This window comes from Chlorocebus sabaeus, chromosome X, assembly GCF_047675955.1.
Source record: "Chlorocebus sabaeus isolate Y175 chromosome X, mChlSab1.0.hap1, whole genome shotgun sequence".
Taxonomy (NCBI): domain Eukaryota; kingdom Metazoa; phylum Chordata; class Mammalia; order Primates; family Cercopithecidae; genus Chlorocebus; species Chlorocebus sabaeus.
In genome coordinates, this window is record NC_132933.1 from 78,358,449 (window position 1) to 78,380,572 (window position 22,124).

General features: G+C 46.5%; 2 protein-coding genes across 2 annotated transcripts in view; both read right to left on the reverse strand.

Annotated features, from left to right (window-relative positions):
- The window catches only part of SLC16A2 (solute carrier family 16 member 2), a 99,200-nt gene extending 91,254 nt beyond the window's left edge, over window positions 1–7,946 (reverse strand). The window contains exon 1 of the mRNA XM_007992094.3: window positions 7,338–7,946. Within this exon, the coding sequence (XP_007990285.1) occupies window positions 7,338–7,761 (424 nt within the window). The 5' untranslated portion in view covers window positions 7,762–7,946. The remainder of the gene's footprint in view (window positions 1–7,337) is intronic.
- A 10,585-nt stretch (window positions 7,947–18,531) lies between these two features.
- On the reverse strand, window positions 18,532–19,178 carry LOC103232197 (small ribosomal subunit protein eS7-like). The gene has a single exon (XM_037989459.2). It carries the CDS (start codon window positions 19,127–19,129, stop codon window positions 18,644–18,646), a length of 486 nt encoding a protein of 161 aa, XP_037845387.1. The 5' UTR covers window positions 19,130–19,178; the 3' UTR covers window positions 18,532–18,643.
- Between the last annotated feature and the right edge of the window lie 2,946 nt (window positions 19,179–22,124).

The following is a 22,124-nucleotide window of genomic DNA, read 5'->3' on the forward strand; positions in this document are numbered from 1 at the left end:
TACTAGGGCTGTGGAAAGAGGTGTGGAAGTGACAAAAAGGGTGTCATAGCAGCTATCTTAATGCAAAAAATCCAGAGGTGATGGCTTCCACACTCTTGAGTGCTCCATCAAAAGTCACCCTTCACCCAGAAAATGGAAAGTAAGAGAGGAAAGGAAGGGGAAAGGGGGAAGGGAGGCCTCTGTAGGATGTGTAGGAGTGGGCCTGTCACTCTGGCAGGAGTTGGGCCTATACAACATCCCAAACCCCAATTGTTCCTCTAACTGAGCAGTAGGAAGAAAAAGAAGAGAGAGAACAATACTGGGAGAAAAGGGTATGGCACATATAGCAAACATGATAAAAAATGCATTGTGGAAGTAGGAGAAGCTGAGAAAATATGTGATTGGGACAGCCAATTTCATCCCTTCTCCCACCAATGCTGGAAACTGGAGCGAAGCAGAGGATAAAAGAGGGTGAGACTCCTAGGGTGAAGAGGCTGCACTTCCTCAGGCCACCCAAACAGGCCACATTCCCCACCCACAAGGAGGTGTCAAGTGATTTCACATTATCTACTGTAGCACCCAACTTCAGGCAGGTGATGAAATCTCTCTAGGTTTAGTCTTCTGTCACCCCTAAAGCCAGAGAGAGCTGGGGTTGCCTAAACCCGCTTCCCAGTAATCTTTGAATACTGGGAGAGATACAGGAGGATGAAGGCAGAAAAAAACTTGCAATAAAGTTTCCCAGTCCCACTGCTGGGGAGTTGCAAATGGGTCTAACTCAAGAGGTACAACCCAGGCTGGCCATACTCTTCATCACCCTCACCTAGCAAGCTTCTTAGTCTGGTTCCTTTGCACTAGTACAGCATAATCTCTTTTTTTTTTTTTTTTTTGAGATGGAGTCTCACACTGGCGCCCAGGCTGGAGTGCAGTGGCGCGATCTTGGCTCACTGCAAGCTCCGCCTCCCGGGTTCACGCCATTCTCCTGCCTCAGCCTCCTGAGTAGCTGGGACTACAGGTGCCCGCCACCACGCCCGGCTAATTTTTTGTATTTTTAGTAGAGATGGGGTTTCACCATGGTCTCGATCTCCTGACCTTGTGATCCGCCCGCCTCGGCCTCCCAAAGTGCTGGGATTACAGGCGTGAGCCACTGCGCCCGGCCTTTTATTTTATTTTTTTATTTTTTATTTTTTATTTTTTATTTTTTTGAGATGGAGTCTTGCTCTGTCACCCGGGCTGGAGTGCAGTGACCAGATCTCAGCTCACTGCAAGCTCCACCTCCCGGGTTTACACCATTCTCCTGCCTCAGCCTCCCAAGTAGCTGGGACTACAGGCGCCCGCCACCTCGCCCGGCTAGTTTTTTGTATTTTTTAGTAGGGACGGGGATTCACTGTGTTAGCCAGGATGGTCTCAATCTCCTGACCTCATGATCCACCCGCCTCAGCCTCCCAAAGTGCTGGGATTACAGGCTTGAGCCACCGCGCCCGGCCCCAGCATAATCTTTATAGAAGCCTCTGGTACACCTAATTCCATGAACAGATGAGAAATGACTTATTTCAGATAGAATATTCATAATCTGTGGCTTAGGGTGTAGGGCATAGGATGTGTATGTATGTGTGTGCACGTGCACACATGTGTATATGTGTAGAACAAAGCCTTTTCTCTAGGGTTCAATCATTCAATCTCAGGTGAGACAACTCCTTTCAAGACAGGACGTCCCACTCCATAGTTCACACAATCTGAAAAGAATAGTTTTTACCTTTTCAAAATGCAACAAAACCATAAAATGAGGCTGGTGGGAAAAGCAGTGCATCTTCCTGGGAAACTGCTCTGCTCGAAAGGTTGAGATGGCATGCTTTATGTAATTCTACAAATGTTGACAGTCCAGCTGCTTGTTTACTCTTCATGGGCTTGAGGCAATACTGCCAATGACATCCAAGGAAAAGGAAAGAGAGCTCTGTGCCTACTACTTCCCTAAGCACACTCTCAGCTAAGCCCTGACGCTGCAATTGACCAGGGATTGTGGACATCTAATGGGGCCTTCTCCAGGATCATAGTAGCAACCTTCCCCAACCCCACCACAGCAGGATCCAAGCAGTGGCCCTGAGCCAGCTAATAAAATGCCCTGTTTGAAGACCTCTGAAGGGAACCCCATCTAGGAATCCGTTTCCTCTGCTAGCTGGAAGTAACAGCAAATCAAGGTCACACTGACTATGCATTTCTGAGAAATAAGACTGTGCTGTGAGAAATTAAATTTCAGAAGAGGGGTCCAAACAGGCTTGAGGAAATGTTTATAATGTAATGCTTTTGAGGAACTGGTTCAAATGCTGGAAAACAGCAGCATACAGACCCACCCTGCTTGCCTGTAGCAGGCCAAATTGAGGGAGTTCTCTTGGAGACCCAGCTCCATACCAACCAGGACACTCTAGAAGAAGCAGCTCCACATGCAGGGTTGCCCTTACATACTGAGTAAAAAGGAATGGGTAAATTTTAAACACATCTATACCCATGGGCAGACCCATAGTCTTTAAATACAAATGACGTGGGGAAATGATGGCTTTTCCTTGCTTTCCCAGTCTTCTCCCAACCCATCCTCACTGTCATTCAGGCAGCTTAACAAACTTTTATTTGCTTAAATGAGTCAAAATGTATGACATATGAATAGTAAAGAATAAGATATCACGTAATTTTAGAAGGATAGAAAGTTTATTTAGTCAAACCCTCTCATTTTATAGATAGATAAACTGACATACAGAGAGGTGAAGTGCCTGTCCAAAGTCACAGAACAAGTTAGGGGCACAAGTTGTCTAAGTCATAGTTACTGCCTAGTTGGTATCACTGAGACCGCCAGCTTTGGGGAGTCCAGATTTGGCCCTGGGTCTTGCTTTTTTAGACTTAGAATGAGCATTTGAGGCCACTGGACAGTGAGCCAGGCATCCAGCCTCAACCAGCTACCCCAACTCAAACAAGCATCCTCCTGGTTGGCCTCCAAATGACCCAATCTCTTATTCTCATCCCTTTCAGTATGAGTCATGGTCATAGTTCAAGATCCCGTTTGGTTGGAAAGGAGGCAGGGGAACAACTTGAGAGATGCCTGGCCAAGGGCTGTGTGGCTTGAAGCACCACAGCAGGTGCTAAGCCAACCTGATCTAGCTCTGCTGGACAGTAGTCAAGAGCCTTCAGCTGAAGTCAAGAGATGGGCAGATTTGCTCAAAATATACTTTGCTCCTAAAGTCAGCAATTTAGTGTTACAGTCCAGTGAGACACTGAGCAATGAATCCCTAAGGTGGGAAGGAGAAAGACAGCCTGCTCTACCTGGCCCCACCCATCCTTGGGACCCTTGGTTCACCCAAAGGCAGTGTGTATCATTCTTCCCCATGCCTAGAAAATTCTGTTTCCATCAGAGTGGAGCATCAGCCTGAACTATCTTGTGCCTAGCAGTGAACCTTCCTGACCATTGTCCCTTTCTCTGGTAGTGAAAGCCTCAGCCTTGACCCCCCTTGGGAGCTTACAAGGACCATGCTTATAAACTGCCCAACAACAACAAAAAAATGCCTTCCATATTTTATGGCTCAATGGTGGACTGGCAGTCAAGTTTTACTCTGGAGTACTTTTAAAAAGACTTAAGCATAGAGCCAATGTTAGCAACTCTGGCTTGTTCTTCCTTGTCTTCTGAACTCCCAATCCTAACCCTATTGCAGCTCCAACTCACTCAATATTGAGCTGGGGCCTACAACCAATGGCATCTTGCTTCTCTTTCCCCTCTTTTCTCCAAAAAGGCCCCCCTACCACCCTAGGAAGCTATGCTTGGGCCTCTACTTTCCACGGAATTGCCTGGTTGTCTCCTGTCCTGTCTGCTATTTGGTCTGGGTTGGGGAACTCCCAAATTTCCCATGATCTTGGCAAGAAATACAGGCTCATTTCCCTCCTGATCTTTTCCCTTTTTTCACTAAACCAGACTTTGATTACTTGCCTCCCTCTCAGGAACCTTTTGCCTGCCAATCCACCCAAGTCTAGGACCCAGGGAAAGTGGACTTTCCTCCAAAACTGGTGAAGAGAGGGGACAAGATATACAGCTGGTGACACCACAAAACTGTATACATCAAAAGATCCACAAAAACTGCACATTGTATGCTCTAGTAAGGCCTGAATCCCATTTCCCTTCTAATTTCTGTGGCTTTTTCCCATGCCCAGAGGCACTCTGATGTGGAGCTATTCCTCAAACATCAAAACTACCTTTCTTCCCAGCTACTTGGGAGGCTGAGGCAGCAGGATTGCTCGAGGCCAGGAGTTTGAGACCAGCCTGGGCAACACAGCAAGAGTCTGTTTTTTAAAAAAATAATAACAAATAAAAATTAGCCAGGGGTGGTGGTGCATGCCTGTAGTTCTAGCTACTTGAGAGGCTGATGTGGGAGGATTGCTTGCACCCAGGAATTTGAGGGTGTAGTGAAATATGACTGTGCCACTGCACTCCAGCCTGGGCAACAGAGCAAGATCCCATCTCTAAAAATAAAGTACAAAAAACTACCTTTCTGTGGGGCTTCCTCACAACAATCCCAATCATCTGCAGGACCTTCCGCCCATTAAGCCAATCAACACAGCTTTAGGTCTGTGAAGATATTAGGCCTAGTCAAAGAGAATTGGGTTACGAGGTGCCTCCAAACGCTAAATTCATAGACTTTTAGAGATGGAAGTCATATCAGACATTAATAAAAATGGACTACACACCAAATTCCTTGAGTGTGGGGGTGTACATTCTGTTTCTCCCAGAATGGCTATTGGACAAATACTGGCTGATAAAAATGATACAAACTTCGATTAGCTTCTTCTATCCCTTTAAGACACCAGTGCTGTGGCACAGATGGCTGGGAAAATTTTGAGTAAACAGCAGAAAGTGTCTTCAGGCAAAGACACATTCAGAATCTCCGGATCTGAATGGTTGCTTGGGAAAGTTGAAGGGCTCAAGAAAGGTAGTACTGAGGATGAGATTTTCTAGGAGCTCCATAATGTGGTAGAGTGTTCCTGACTTTTCCGAAATAAAAACTGTGGTGTCCCTGAGAGCCTCTAGTATCAAAAATAATGTCAGTGAGTTCAAGATACACTACAGCAAGGACCCAAGTCAAAGTATTTTGAGACCCTAGGGACATACCAAATTCCTTTCTGTTTCTTCCTGACATATACTCACTATACTTTAAACCAGTGACCTCAGCCCCTCAGTGGACCTGGTCTGTGTCAGAGTATGCACTAGCCACACCTCTGCATATCCCACTGCACCCCCACTACCACCCCCACCCTCTAGCTGCACTGTGAGGTCTTGACCGGAAAGTCCCAGCCAGCCCTCCCCCTGAGTCCCCTATGATCACCTACTTTGAAGTCTGTTCCCCAGCAGTGAGCCTCTTCCTGGTAAAATAGTGGTTTTTCCAAGTTTTATTATACACTCCTAAGATCACAGATCTAGGCCTCCTCACACCATATAAATGCCAGGGCCTAGCTTCAGCCTAGCCTCTACTGCTTCTCATCAAGTTTCACTCAGACTTTGCCACTCACCGATCCTGAAGGCCAACAGCCTGCCTTCAACCACAGGGCAATGCTCAGCAGGTGCCCTTGGCGGTAACCTAGGCAACAGCATGAGTCCCTACACTGCCTGCTTTCCCAAGGGCCCCTGAACTGCATTAAAGCAGGAAAAAAGGTGATCCCAGGGGTGAGTGTGGCAGCCATCTTCCCTGCAGAAGTTGCTCTACACTGGCCCAGGACCCCTCCACTCCAGCATCACAGTGGGCCTGGGTAGTCAAGAGACTTCCTTTGACAGCCACTGACGCACACTTGAACTATCTTCAGCGGGGCCTGCACACTGCTGCTGTGCCAATGAATCAACAAGGTCTGAGGCACCAAGATCCCCAAAGCCCCTTCCGCCAGGGAAGTCCAGCAAAGCTGCAAACTAAAACCACAAGTCCTCAGTTGAAATTGGTGGGAGAAGGCCCAGGGAATCCACAGGTGGACACTACAGAATTCAAGGTTTCTATGTTCACTTAGTAATTCCCAGGTCCCCTCAAATGGCAGGAGAAATACGTGGAGGTTGGAGGTTGGCGAGAGGAAAGAACCCCTCAGTCCTAGGGCAACACTACGAAAAGCCACATATTCTGAGTTGTGAAGTTGGGGCTGGTGGCAAGAGTCGAGCTGTCCTGAGGAGCCACGAGAGGGAGCAAGCCTTGCCAGAGAGGGCATCCCAATCCCCCGTCTTCGTCTGAGTCCCTCACCAGAACTGCTGAGGGATTTCGCCAGCGGCTTTGCTGGGAAAGGGAGATGGTTCCTCTGACTTCTCCCAGCTCACAGGCGGCCTCAATGCGAAGAGCACGCACGCCTGGGGTCTTGCGTCCACTGGCCTGGAGAGCGAGGGCTATGCCCCCCAACTCTGAGATCAAGTCAGCCCCAGGCGAAAGCTGGAGTGGCGGGTCCGGCATTCAGGCTGTAGGCCGAACGAGGCACCCCACCGGTAGCAGAGAGGCACGGGGTGCGGGGAAAGGCAGGGCTGAGGTTGGGGGCGGTGCGGAGTGAGCAGCAGGGCCCAGTCTGCCTGCCGCCTCACGCCTCTCTGGCAGGAGACTGCCGAGACCGCCTCCCCGCCCGCTTTGGGGCTCGGCTCATAGGGCACGGAGATCCGTTCACTCCCGCCGGGCGACAGAGGACTGCCGGGCACGGCTGGGCCGTAACTGCAGCAGCCAGAGAAGCACGCACACCCCCACTCTAACTCCCTCCCTCCCTTTCTCTCCTACAGACACGCACGCCTGCCATGTGTTTGACTCTTCGCTCATAGTCATCAGGATTCCTAAAGTGTTTTTAACAGAAAACACCTCCGCTTCCCCAAAGGAACCGGGGGGTGGGGTGGGGGGCTGCTGCGGAGATCCGCGTTACAGTGCTTCTCTCAGACCCCGCCACGCCTCTCAACTTTCTCCTCTCCTCATGACTTCTCCCCACCTCCAAAAAAAAAAAAAAAAAAAAAAAGTCCTGCAAATATTTTCCCCCAGCACACACGGGCAAAGGTACGTTAAACAAACCCGAAAGGTGCATCTGGATTTGTCCCAGGGCCAAAAAAGCCCATTGCTTGCCAATGATCAATGAATGTCCCAGTTCGTACCCCCGGGAAGCCTTGCACCTAGTCTCCCCAGTCGAGGCTGCCCAGAGCCCCGCAACCCGCACCCTAGCAGAGTCATGGGAAAGGGGAAAGGGGCAAGGGGCAAGGGGTAAGGGGAGGAGTCGGAGAAGTGCATTGGAGGGGCGCCTTGGACCGGGAGGTATGGGGTCGGTGGCAGCGGGAGCAGCTACCTTTGCCCAAAATGCCAAGTGGGGTGTGCGGGGCCACTCACCTGCTTGGAACTCCACTTGGCGATTTTTTTCCTTTTCCTCCTCTAGCAGCATGGAGTAGAGGATCCCGACAGAGTTATGGATGCCGAAGATGGAGCCGTTGCACCAGGTGGCAGCGAACACCACCACCCAGCCAAAGCCACCTTCGGGAGGCTGGAAGCCGCGCGCGGTGCCGCGGGTCTCCACCGTAGGCGTGGGCTCCGGTTCGTGCACCCGCTCGGACTCAAACTCCAGCTCCGGCAGGGGTGCGGGGTCCGGTAGGGGCTGGGGCTCCGGCTGGGGCTCGGGCGGGGGCACCGGCACGGGCTCGGGCTCAGGCTCGGGCTCAGGCTCCGGTTCTGGGCTACCCACCGGCTCCGGCCGTTCCTGGTCTGCCTCCTGCCAGGGCCCCTTTGCTTCCTCGCTCGCCTGGCTTTGCAGCGCCATCGCGGCCGGGGGACTGTGGCTGCTTGGGCCAGAGGAGCCGCTGTGTGGCTGGTACTTGTTTCTGCTGCTGCAACTGCTGCTGCTCGGAGGGCTGCTGCTGCCGCTGGCGCTGCCTCCTCCTCCAGGCTCCGCGCCCCAGCTGGCCAGCCCGTCCCGCGACAGACGGTCCCTCGAGCCCTCTCCTCCTCCTCCCACGTCCAACCCCCTCCTCCTCTCCCCATGTCATCTCTCTCTCCTCCCCCTCCTCCACACCCCCCACCTCTTCCTCCCTCAACAGGCAGCCGCTAGAGCCTCGCTCTTCTCCCCAGCCCTTCCTCCTCCTTTTACTCGCGTACCTACTCCAGCCGCCACTGCCTCTCCGAGCTCCCTTCCCAAACTACTGAACCCTGTTCTTGCCCGGACGCCCGTTAGAGGAAAAGTTAAAATGGAAAGAAAGAGCACAAACTATCCTGTTCTCCTGCCCTCTTTTTCCCGCAAGCTCTAGAACCGACATTGATCAACCCCTAGCCTCGGGAAGACCCCTCCTGTTCTTTGCTCCCATTCCCTCCTTCCTCACAAGCAGCCCGCAACTGAGGTGGCCCCGGGGACCCTAGGACGACAGCTGGCCTGCGAGGAACCCCACCCTGCCCTCAGGAGCTCCCATGTCCCTCCTTGGACTTGAGGAGGACGACCTGAGGGGACAGCCTGGGCCTCGGACAGCGGGTGAACACAATCTTCTTGAGTCGGAGGACTCGGCCCCCTGCGGTCCTGCGCACCCCCGGGAGTCTCCCCCTGCCCCCGCCCTTCCCGGCAAATCCCTGGCGGCCTGGGAGGGGAGGAGGCGGCCATGCAGCGAGGCCCGCCCCTCCGGGCAGTCAATCAGGGCTTTGTTTGCGCCAACCTGGAGCCCAGAGGAGCCGCAGAGGGCCGGGTCTGGGCCGGGCCAGGGCCGAGTGTGAGCCAGGAGCTGGGCCAGGAAGGGAGGGAGGTTCAGTGGCACCAGTGGGAGCCGGGCCCAGGTCCAGTCGGGAGCCGAAGCTCAGTTCAAGCTCCTCCCGACTCTCTGTCCCGGACTGGGGAGGGACGAGTTGGAGCCGGGTCCAGCCGCCAGTTTGGGCTTGGGCTGCCCCGCCCCCAGTATATCGGCTGGGCTGGTCCCTCGGGCCTTGGCCGCGGCTTTTCAGGTGCTGGAGACTCAGCGGAGCTGCAAGCGGACGGATGTCTTCCCAGCACCCACCGCCCCCTTCCGCCCACCTCAGGCATGCAGACATAGGAGTCCCACTGTATGTCGCAGACTGAGGCCCCAGCCCCGCTGAGGGTAAGGGAGAGTTTGTTCCCCAGGAAGGGCGCCGGGTCAGGAAGAAGGAAAGGTGGGGGATCTGTCTTTCGGGTGGCCAGGCTCTCAGCAGGGGTGTGCAGGGGCGCCCAGTCTCTGCACTCAGGGCCCGCTCGGCGATACCGGGAAGCTCTGCCTCCCCTAAGGGTCTGCGCGTCTAATGCAGTAAACGTGAAGTCGTGGTGTGGTTACCAATTTACTCGGCTTCCACGAGCGGGGGGGCGAGTGGCAAGACCTTTCTACCCTGCATCTCATTAACACTCCTGATAAGTGAAAGACTGCATAGCCAGAGGTGATGCAGCTCTGGGGATGCGTGGCTGAGCTAGATGCCTGTAAATACAGTCATTAAGCACCTGAGGGGTGGCCCAGCTGGGAGGAAGGATATAGATGTCCTGAGGCACTTGCGGTGCTGTATAAGAGGAATCAGTCAAATTCGCAAATCACAGGGCCACGCTACTCAGCAGGGAAGGCATCGCCCAAATAGAGCACGTCCCTTATTGCCCTAAGGTTTATTATTGCCTGCTTTTTTTTGCACGAAAACTGAGGCTCAACGAGGTCAAGGCATTTATTAGCCTAAGATAATGGGCCAAGTCAAGGACAAGCTAGAATTCAAGGCAGGTCTCCATATAACGAAGCTTCATGCTCCCTGTTTCACCAAAGGACTCTAAGATTTGAGGCTCCCTGGGAGGAGACAAAGGAGGGAAGGCAGGATCTGGCAGAACTATCACAGTGGGCTTCTGGAGGAGGTGATGTTCAAGATGGGCTTGGAAATTTTTTTTCTTTTTGAGACAGAGTCTCGCTCTGTAGCCCAGGCTGGAGTGCAGTGGCATGATCTCGACTCACTGCCACCGCCGCTCCCTGGTTCAAGCGATTCTTCTGCCTCAGCCTCCCAAGTAGCTGGGATTACAGTCGTGCGCCACCACACCCGCTAATTTTTGCATTTTTAGTAGAGACGGGGTTTCACCATGTTGGTCAGGCTGGTCTCAAACTCCTGACCTCAAGTGATCCACCTGCTTCGGCCTCCCAAAGTGTTGGGATTACAGGCGTGAGCCACCGTTCCAGCAAGGCCTGGAATGCTGAGTAGGATTTTAAAAGGCCAAGGGTGGGGGAAGGTGGTCCCCTACATCAGAGCATGCCTTGAGCTCAAAGCACGGAGCCATAGACTCTACTCACAGAAAGAGGGAAGTGAAGGCTAATCAGGCCAGAAAGTTAATATGTATGGCGTCTGCCTCTCCTAGGAAACATTTGCATTTTAATAAAAATCCATAATGCTTCAGCTACGAGGAGTGACAAGCACCAGGGCTTAAGGTTTGCTTTTTGATCAGGGATCTCACCATACATATGACCACCTGTTGCCCCAGGAGAGCACTAGTTTGGTATCCACTTGCAGAGAACCTGATTGAGACCCTAAAAATAGTTATTTCCAACCCCAGAACCAGGAATAGACCCTGGAATCTTGCACCCATCTAGATTCCTACTATCTTAATTCTACTTCCCTCACTATTTAAACTGGTTTTTAGATCACTGGAATGGGAGTATGGGTGGGTGATGACCCTCACTGAGAATCTCCTATGAATCTAGCACTGTGGTAGGCCCTTTATATATGAGATCTTATATAATCTTCATAACATTACTATAAGATTGGGATGGTTTGTTCCCATTTTATAAATGAGGAAACAGGCTCCAAGAGACTAAGTTACTTGTTTTAAGTCTACAAAGCTAGTAAGAGGTAGAACAGGGATCTTTGCTCATTTGTGTGAGTTTCAAAGTATGTGCCTCACCCAGAAGACAGAATTATGTAACTGCCATTTCACCATTCTAGTAACATATACAATACCTGCCATTTCTCCCCTCTTCAGAAGGTGCTTTATAATGGCTAAATCACTGGCATCAGGAGACCAGGGTTTTAACCTTGGTTCTACCACTGCATGCCTGTATGATCCTAAGCAATTTGTTTTCCCTTTCTGAGCCTCAGTTTATCTACAAACTACTTTGCAGAGTTATTAAATGCTATGCTAAGAGGTAAAGGCTTTATTCTTGATGTATAATGCAAGATCACCACTGAAGATTTTTGAGTAGGAGAATAACATCAGAACTGCATCTTAGAAAGAACATTGTGGTGATAGTTTAGCTCAGGGGTCCCCAACCCCCGGGGCCACAGACTGATACCAGGTCCATGGCCTGTTAGGAACCAGGTGAGCGGCAGACAAGCAAGCATTACCACCTGAGCTCTGCCTCCTGTCAGATCTGCCTCAGCATTAGATTCTCATAGGAGTGCGTACCCTATTGTGAATTACACATGCAAGGGATCTACGTTGCGCATTCCTTATGAGAATCTAACTAATGCTTGATGATCTGAGGTGGAATGGTTTCATCCTGAAACCATCCCCCTCAACCCCTGTCCCGTGGAAAAATTGTCTCCCACGAAACCAGTCACTGATGCCAAAAACGTTGGCGACTGCTGGTTTAGATGATGGCATGGAAAGACAAGATGTAAGGAAATGAACCAATAGACTAAGTAAAAAAAAAAAAAAAAAAAAAAAAAAAAAAAGGCTGATGATCTGGAATGGGCACAGTGGCGCATGCCTATAATCCCAGCACTTTGGGAGACCGAGGTGGGTAGATCACTTGAGATCAGGAGTTCGAGACCAGCCTGGCCAACATGGTGAAACCCCATCTCTACTAAAATTACAAAAACTAGCAGGGCATGGTGGAGGCTGAGGCAGGAGAATGGCTTAAACCTGGGAGGGAGCCGGGCGCGGTGGCTCAAGCCTGTAATCCCAGCACTTTGGGAGGCCGAGACGGGCGGATCACGAGGTCAGGAGATCAAGACCATCCTGGCTAACACGGTGAAACCCCGTCTCTACTAAAAATACAAAAAACTAGCCGGGCGAGGTGGCGGGCGCCTGTAGTCCCAGCTACTCGGGAGGCTGAGGCAGGAGAATGGCGTAAACCCGGGAGGCGGAGCTTGCAGTGAGCTGAGATCCGGCCACTGCAGTCCAGCCCGGGATACAGAGCAAGACTCCGTCTCAAAAAAAAAAAAAAAAAAAAAAAAAAAAAAAAAAAAAAAAAAAAAAAAAAAACCTGGGAGGGAGAGGTTGCAGTGAGCCGAGATCAAGCCACTGCACCCCAGCCTGAATGACAGAGTAAGACTCTGTCTCAAAAAAAGAAAAAAAAAATGCTGATCATCTGAAATAGGGCACTGACTATGGAAATGGAGACAAAGGGATATCTCTGTCCATCATGGTTATGGTAGAGTTGACAGAAAAGATTTGTGTAATGAGAGAAAGGGAAGAAACTGATGTTTTTTGCTTGAGTAAAGGAAAGGATGGTATAGTGTTAATGGAGATTGGGAATTAGGAGCTGAATCAGTTCTGAAGTGCCTGTGGCCTCCTGTCTCTTTCCCCCTGGCCCCCAAACAATCCTGTCAATTATAACTCTAAAATACTATTTTAATCATGACACTCCTCTACTTTACAAATCTTCAATGATTCTCCGTTTGACTTTCAAGTTTAAATTCCTCAGCCAGGCATGAAAGGTCCTTTGTGCTTTGGGACCAACCTTATTTGTTCATTCATTCATTCATTCATTCATTCATCATTTACTGAGAACCTCTATGTGTCAGGCTCTGTACTGTATACCAAACACAAACATAAAAGACCTTGTGCCTGTTTCTGATAGGCTCATATTCAACCACTCTAGCATTACTCCCTGTCATTTTCTTCCCATCCTTTTCTCCCTTTCATACCATGCTACAACACACTGGTTAGCCACCATTTCATGACTTATGGGCACCTGCTGGTCTCTCAGCCTTCACCAACCATTCCCTTAACTATCTTCCAGTTGAGATTCTATACCTTTCTTGACTCTCCAGAGTAGGTTAAACAAAACAGATAGCAGAGTTAGTCTTGAACTGAGGAAGCATGTCACTTGCCTTTCTCATACCACTCAGCCATTCATTTCCCAAACAGTTATCAAGCAACTATGTGTACCACTCACTATATTAGGCACTGGGGACGTACAATGGTTCTTGTCCTCATGGAGCTTACGTTGTAGTAGAAACTACTAATAATTATAACTGCCATTTATTGAATGTAACTCTACTAAATTGGGTGAAGACATTTTGAGATAGAAGTATATAAAAGATGAGACAAGGTTGAGAGTAAAGTTGTAGAAATAGGGCTAGTGTCTTAAGATGCATGAAGTTTCCTCTATAAATCTCTAAATCATGCTTGATCAATAAACATCATCAACAACAGATCTTTAGAGAATACTACTACCATGTGTAGATTAATCAGCTTGGCTCATGCTCACAAGTAAGTAAGGCATGGTTTCTGTAGCCCTTTACATTATTTTACTTGTCTGACTGTGGACCTTGGAAAAACCCTAGCAGATGTCTCTCATTCATATTGCAGGTTACAGAATGTGCTTTCCTTCTGTCTCTAACAGAAATGAGCCCGCAATGGAATCATTCCAATTACTTATGCCCTTGATTATTCACTTTAGAGGGTGAAGCAGAGCAGTGGTTCCCTAACCTGGTTACACATAAAAATCCCCTAGAGACTTTTCTAAAAGCACCAGCTACTAGGTCCTACTCTACCCTTGCTGAATTGGAATATCTTGGGGTGAGACCCAGGAATACATAGTTTGGACAAGGCCCCTAGTAATATTAATGCACTGCCAGGTTTGGAAATCAGAAAACCAAAACAATGCTTCCCCAAAATTTCAGTCTGAAAGACCAGTAAAATTTCTCTAAAGTTTCCCCAGAAACTTTGGGGACCAACGTAATGCCAACTTTCTGTCATGTAAAGACATGTTTCTTCACTATCATGTTATTACTGAAATGATGTTTTAACATCAAAATCTAGAAAATGTGGAAAGAACAGTCTTTTACTTAGAAAAGGCTTTCTCAAGATATGTCAGTTGATAACAATTTTTCTCGTGGGTGTCAGCACACTGATGAAAATGTCACAGACTGTCATGGGTATGCAGATTAGTGCTTGGGATTCCATGGACCAGATGACCTCTGAAAGTCCTTTCTATCCCTGAAGTTCTCTATTTTAGGCAAAAGGCACATCTTTGCTTTGGGCCTCTCCTATTCTCCAATAGGATTTTCTGGCTGGAATGGAATTCACTAGATCATTCAAATCATCTCCCTGCCCTGTCCCTAAATCATTCTAACTACTTGAGAAGGGATGATGAGAGCATTCTCAAGAAGGTGAGTACATAATATTTCTATCCTTTACTCCTTTTATTGATTCATATTTATAAGGGTAACTTAAGAGTTCTGATGACACAGCATCACCTTGGATTCAAGAGCCAAGTGGGATGGATTGTGAGAAGGAGCCAGGATGCTCTGATAGTGTCAAAAGAAGTCCAAAGACAGAGAAGGCTTTGGTTTTGTTACCTGTAATCAGGAAGAGTACTGATAGGAACCCACGTTACTGGGAAATGGATTCGAATGTCAACACCTTTAGATGGCCAAAGTGGAAGCATGGAGGGTAAAGGATATTGGACATAGTTGGATTTCAGCTTGAGCCAGAAGCCTATTCATAATAATAGGTACATTAAAAACAAATCAATTGGCTATGTGCATGGAGCCTGCTTCCTGAATGCCAAGGAAGCAGTCTGCTTAATAGTTTGTCTATTATTAGAGCAGGCATAGAGGGGGAAAGATGACGGAAGCAGCAGGAGCATTATGGAAAAGAAAGAGATAGAAAATACTTAACCCTCTGAGGGTAGTATAGAACAGCAGAGCTTGAAGTGAGAGAAAATGTGTGATGTATTGGTTTCTTGACCCTATCCAAGGGAGAAATTTAATGAATTTTATTTTAGCCTTTTATTAATTCATTTCAAAAAATAATTTCAGCCGGGCGCGGTGGCTCAGGCCTGTAATCCCAGCACTTTGGGAGGCCGAGGCGGGCGGATCACGAGGTCAGGAGATCGAGATCATCCTGGGTAACATGGTGAAACCACATCTCTACTAAAAAAATCCAAAAAATTAGCTGGGCGTGGTGGTGGGCGCCTGTAGTCACAGCCACTCAGGAGGCTGAGGCAGGAGAATGGCGTGAACCCGGGAGGCAGAGCTTGCAGTGAGCCGAGATCACACCACTGCACCTCCAGCCTGGGTGGCAGAGTGAGACTCCATCTCAAAAAAATAAAAATAAAAATAAATAAAAAATAAAAAATAATTTAAGAGATATTTATTGAAAGCCGATTATGTGCTAAATATTGTGCTAAGAATTTCCCCATTCTGAAAAGTGGAACCCTTGTAGGACTAGAACAGAGGTGTCTTGGGTACATGGTTATGATGCAGTATAAAGATGGGCTTTGCCCTTACTACATCTCAATCTCTTCTGATAGACTGACCTTGGGCATAGAATCAGCATTATTTGCTTTTGTATCCTTAGCATTTAACACGATGCCTTATACAAAGAAGGTGTTCAATATGTAGATAAATAAATTGATGTCGCTACTTGATGTAATAAAGCCCTGGTTTCTTCATCGAGAAACAAGAGAGATGAGGCCTATCTTTTAGGTTTGTTGTGAGGATTAGAAGTAAAGTATGGAAAGCACCTAGTACAGCACCCATCATGTAGTAGGTGCTCAATAAATGTTAGCGATAAGATAGTTTGAAGATAGCTTTTATTGAAAAGAGAAAGGAAAACCTGGTATGTTCTTTGGCATTGGTCCAATTCCAAAATCTAAAATAGTGCATCAGAGCTGGAAGGGACCTTCTACAAAGTCCAAACTCCTCATTTTACAGATGGGAAAACTGAAGCCTAAAGAGGGAAAATGATTTACTTAACGTTACATCTAAATTATCTACACTTTTCCTTGTAATTACCTCAAATCATTGTGGAAAGTGATACAACATACAGACATATATATGAGCTAGGGACATCATTTTATAAATGAGGAAATTGACAAGGAAAAAAGTTAAATAATTTGCCCAAGGACCTACAATTCACACTATAGCAGTCTGGCTTCAGAGTCTGTGATTTTAACCATTATACTTCTCTATTACAGCACTTATACAATTATATTAAAATGCCCCTTTTGACATGTCTCCCCACAAGAACTTAAGCTCCTTGAGGGCAGGAAGTGTGTGATTTCCACTGTGGATAGTTATTTATTTATTTAACAAATATGTATTTGGCACCTATTATACACCAGGACTTGCTAGCCCCAGAGAGCAGGCCTTATCTTTGAAGCTAGGTTATCTAGCTCTGTAATGCTATTAGTGTTCATTTGCCTTCTGTTATCGCCTTCTCTTTACTAATGTCTTATTTAGTGTTTCAGCTTAGTCTTTTCTTTTCTTTTTTTTTTTTTTTTTCCTAAGACAGAGTTTCGCTCTGTCTCCCAGGCTGGAGTGCAGTGGTGCAATCTCGGCTCACTGCAAAGTCCACGTCCCAGGTTCACACCATTCTCCTGCTTCCACCTCCTGAGTGGCTGGGACTACAGGTGACCACCACCACACCCAGCTAATTTTTTGTATTTTTAGAGAGACGGGGTTTCGCCATGTTCGCCAGGATGGTCTCGATCTCCTGACCTCGTGATCCGCCCGCCTCGACCTCCCAAAATGCTGGGATTACAGGCATGAGTCACTGCGCCCGGGCTCAGCTTAGTCTTATCTGTTCTAAGGAGCATGAGGTTCTGTGCCCATGCCGGGGCCAGGCAGTTAAAGGAGAATAGCCAGTGAGAAACTTCATGGGGAACGTAAAGTGCCAGAGATATGATAAAATCTGGAGTCCCTCACCATCTGGAGAGGTTTCTTTTAGTAAAAGCCTTGGGGTATTGCATTTGGCAGGATTTTTTTTTTTTTTTTTTTTTTTTTTCAATTTAGGAAGTATCCTGGCCTTACAATACCCTTTTGCCTATTTCCCACTCATTTGGCCTTCTAAGAAGTCACAGTCTAAATAAAAAGATCAGTCATTATATACATCTAGAAAGATAACTCCCCTGGTACCAGGTCTTCGGTAGACACTAACTGCTAAACAGGCCATAGGAGGGAACGATGAGGGGAGACCTGGGGATGGGGCACGGTGGGGCTCAGGATAGCTGAGGAAAGGCTAGTAGTGTATGTACTTTGTGTGCCTGCATTCTCAGACCCTGGCCCACCCCTTTAAGGGTGACTTCTCTGGCTCTAAGACAGTCACAGACCTAGGGCCTGAGGAACCCCAAGACCCTTGCACAGTAAGTTTCTAGACAGCAAGAGCTAGAAGAATGAAACATTGCTGGGCCTTAAATCTAGAATCAGGTATCAGTAGCTGAGCTGGAGTAGAGTAACTAGTATGCTCTGTCCCAAGGGCCATGTTTCAAGTCCAACTTGCTGATCCTGCAGATGAGGAAAGCCAGTTAAAGGGCAAGAAAAATCATTCAAATGGATCGGGGCAAGGGGGCAAGGGGCAGGGGCAAGAGAGTCGCGTGGAGCGGAGGGACAAGGAGGAGGTAGTTTATTTTTCTCCTTCGGTATATATTTACAAAGTTCCTCCTGTGCCTAATTAAACTTAGTTTTTCCAGGGCCTCTTTTTGGATGGAGGAGGGGACAAAGGAAGAAGAGTACATTTTGTTGAAACCTAGAGATATTTATTGACTCACCCAAGGACATACTGTGAATGGGACCAGAACCTTTGTCTCCTTAGCTCCTAACTGCCTACATTTCTCCATGCCATACTACCTCCTATTATGTCGTACACAGCTTAAAAATCTAAGATGATTTTTCACTGTTAAAAGGTAAAGTCCGAACTCTTGTGCCACCTTGGGACCGTAATTATCCTGACACTGTTAAACTCTCCAATTGGTTCCTAGACTACCTCCCATAATGAGATTTAAGCCCAAGTCTCCCAGAGCTCTCTCCCACGTCACTGTCCCCAAGTCTACTTGGTCTTCTTTTTCTTAACTGCTCCCTCTGCCTCTGCAACAAATTAAAAGAAATTTACAGTGATCACTCATATACTCACCACTGGATTCTACCATTAACAATTTCCTGGCTGGGCGTGGTGGCTTACGCCTGTAATCCCAGCACTGTGGGAGGCCGAAGCGGGCAGATCATCTGAGGTCAGGCATTCGAGACCAGCCTGGCCAAGATGGTGAAACCCCTCCTCTACTAAAAAATATAAAAATTAGCAGGGCATGGTGGCACATGCCTGTAATCCCAGCTTCTTGGGAGGCTGAGGCAGGAGAATTGCTTGAACCTAGGAGGCGGAGGTTGCAGTGAGCCGAGATTGTGTCACTGCACTCTAGCCTGGGTGACGGAGCAAGACTCCTTCTCAATTAAAAAAAAAAAAAAAAAATTCCCATATTTGCTTCATCACATATCTGTCCATCTATCCACCTTTCCGTTGATCCAGCCACTTATTTTTTATACATTTCAAAGTAAGTTGAAGATATCAGCACACATCCCTCCCCCAATACTTATGAATTTTTTTTTACTGTGAATATATATTTTATTTAATCATTTTTTGTTTACAATTGAAACTCTGGGAATTCAAAATTAACATCCTTGCCAATGAGCTTCTTATAGACACCAGAAAAGGTTTCAGCCTTGTGTTCCACATTGTTCTGCTATGCTTTGTCCCAGTGAACCTTTATGAGGTGGCTGCCATCCAGTTTCACACGGATTCTCTTGCCCACAATTTCGCTTGGGAAGACCAAGTCCTCAAGGATGGCATCATGCACAGCTGTCAGAGTACAACTCCTGGGATGCTTTTGCTTATTTTTTGTACAGCTTTTTTGAGTTGGCTTAGGCAGAATTCTCCTCTGAGCGATAAAGAAAATATGCTTCCCATTGAACTTTTTCTTCAATTCGTGTACTAGCCAGACTTGGATTTTCTGGAAAGATTTCAGCTGAGGAACGGGAACAAAGATTATGATAGCTTTCCAACCAACACCAACTTCAATTTCCTTGACTGCAGCAATATTCAGCTTCCTTAGCTGAGCCTTGAGGTCCAAGTTCATCTCCAGCTCCAGAAGAGCCTGGGAGATGCCGGATTCCAACTCGTCCGGCTTCTCACCATTGGGCTTCACGATCTTGGCCCTTGAACTGAACATAATCTTCTCCCTGCTGAGCGCTGGCTTAGGAAGAGTGTATGTATATTGTTAACTAGAGTTCCATTTTTTGCAATTGTTTTCTTTTGAGCTACAATTTACATACACTGAAATACAACTTTTTTTTTTTTTTTTTTTTTTTTGAGACTGAGTTTTGCTTTGTTGCCCAGGCTGGAGTGCAGTGGCACTATCTCTGCTCACTGCAACCTCCACCTTCCGGTTTCAAGCAATTCTCCTGCGTCAACCTCCTGAGTAGCTGGGATTACAGGTGCACACTGCCACGCCTGGGTAATTTTTGTATTTTCAGTAGAGATGGGGTTTTGTCATGTTGGCCAGGCTGGTCTGGAACTGCTGACCGCAGGTGATCTGCCTGCCTTGGACTCCCAAAGTGCTGGGTTTACAGGCATAAGCCACCGCGTCCGGCCTGAAATACACAATCTTAAGGGAATATTTGCTGAATTTTGACAAATGCATACACCTATATAACCCAAACCCCTGTCAAGGTATTAAACATTACCATCATCCTCAGAAACTTCTCTCATGCCCCTTCTCAGTCAAATTCACCCTCACCTCATCCTACAGAGAGAACCACTATGTATTAGTTGTGTGTGTTCCATATAAATGGAATTATACAGTAGGTAGGTAGCATTTTGAGTCTGAGATCCTTCACAGCATAATGTTTTTGAGGTTCATCCATGTTGTGCTGAATACAATTCCATTGTATTTGTTTATCCATTCACCAATTGATGGACGTTTGGGTTGTTTCTAGTTTGGGCCTATTAAAAATAAAGCTGCTAAGAACATTTATATGCAAGTCTTTTAATGGACATATTTTCATTTCTTTTGGGTAAATACCCAAAACTGGAACCATCAGGTCATAGGTAAAGGTGTATGTTTAACTATGTAAGAAACTGCCAGAACTGATTAAAAAGATGTTCCACTTCACACTCCCACCAGCAATACATAAGTGTTCTAGTTACTCCACATCCTCACTAATGCATAGTATTTTCATTTTTAAAACTAAATGTAGTCATTCTAGTGGGGTGTAGTGATTCTAACTTGCAGTTCCCTGATAACTTATAACGTTAAGTATTTTTTTTCATATCCTTATTGGCCATTCATACATCTTTTTTGAAGCATCTGTTCAAATATTTTGTGCATTTTAAAATTGGGTTGTTTGTTTTATATTATTGAGTTGTACATATACTTGATACCATTCCTTTGTCAGATGTTTTACAAAAATTTTCTCTCAGTCTATTGTTTGTCTATTTTAGAAGAAATATATTCAATATTAAAATACAAGGGCTGGGTGCGGTGGCTCACACCTGTAATCCCAGCACTTTGGGAGGCCGAGGCAGGCAGATCACCTGAGGTCAGGAGTTCGAGACCAGCCTGACCAACATGGGGAAACCCCGTCTCTACTGAAAATACAAAAATTAGCTGGGCATGATGGCAGGCGCCTGTAATCCCAGCTACTCGGGAATCTGAGGCAGGAGAATTGCTTGAACCCAGGAAGCAGAGCTTGCAGTGAGCAGAGATTGCACCAGTGCACTCCAGCCTGGGCAACAGAGCGAGACTCTGTCTCAAAAAAAATTAAAATACAGGATAGAAAGTGGCATAGAGCACACAAATACATGAGTAAAATTATGTGAGGAGACAATACAGTATTTACAAACCATGTATCAGACAAATAATTTGTATATAAAGAACTCTCAAACTCAATAGTAATTTTCTTGACAATGTCTTCTGATGAGCAGTCATTTTAAATTTTAAAGAAGTCTAATTTAGTCTTTTAATTTTTCTTGTTTGGGTGTGACTTGTTTAAGAAATCTTTGGCCAGGTGTGGTGGTTCACACCTGTAATCCCAGAAATTTGGGAGGCCAAGGAGGGAGGATCACCTGAGCCCAGGAGTTTGAGACCAGCCTGGGCAACATAGCAAGACTGTCTCTACTAAACATAAAATAACATAAAATAAAATAAAATAAAGAAATCTGCCTATTCCCAAGTCATATGCTCCTATGTTTTCCTCTCGAAGCTTTATGACTTCAGATTTTATGTCTGGGCTTTTATGTTTGGGCTTATGTTCCGTCTCAAATTAATTTTCCTATATGGTTTAAGGTAACAGTTGAGGTTCATTTTGTTCATATGGATAGCCTGTTATTCTTGTACCATTTGCTGAAAAGACTTACATTTCCCCATTTGATTGTTTTCGCTCCTTACTTTTTTATTTCTAGCTCTTTTATTTAGAAAAGTGGATATGTAAGCTCACTCAATTTTCACAAATGGAACACTCCCATTTAATCAATACCTATATCCCAGCAAACATTTCAAGAAATGTAGCATTACCAGCATCCTAGAAGCCGCCTTCCTGCCTACTTACAGTTACAACCTCTTCTGTTGCAACAGTAACCATCCTCCTTATACTAATAGCATAGATTAGTTGTATCAATTTTTATGCTTTATATATGGAATCATACATTGTGTAATCTTTTGTGTCTGGCTTCTTTCCCTCAATATTAAGTTTGTGAGAGTCATCCATGTCGTGTCTAGCAGTAGTTCATACATTTTGATTGCTGCATATTTTTCACTGAAGGAATGTACTACATGGACACGGACATTTGTGTTGTTTCCAATGTTTGACTGTAATGAATGGTGCAGCTATAAACACGTCTTTTGTTGTACATATGTATGCATTTGTACAACAATGCATGTATGTTGTACACATGTAGGCATAAATATACATATGGATGTATATTTAGGAGTAGAACAACTAAGTCATAAGGCATGCATATCTGCATTTTAGTAGATGTTGACAGTTTTCTAAAGTGATTAGTTCAATATGCACCCTCACTAGTAGTTGCTTCGCATCCTTGGTAATACTTGGTATTGTCTTTTTCATTTTATCTATGCTGGTAGCAGATGACAGTGTGGCATTTCCCTGATTAAAAGGTTGAGTATCTTTTCATGTATTTATCAAACATTTAGTTATCCTCTTGGA

What these genes read in the sequence shown, in the direction of transcription:
- LOC103232197 (XM_037989459.2), bottom strand. Translation starts at nt 19,129, where the DNA reads ATGTTCAGTTCAAGGGCCAAGATCGTGAAGCCCAATGGTGAGAAGCCG.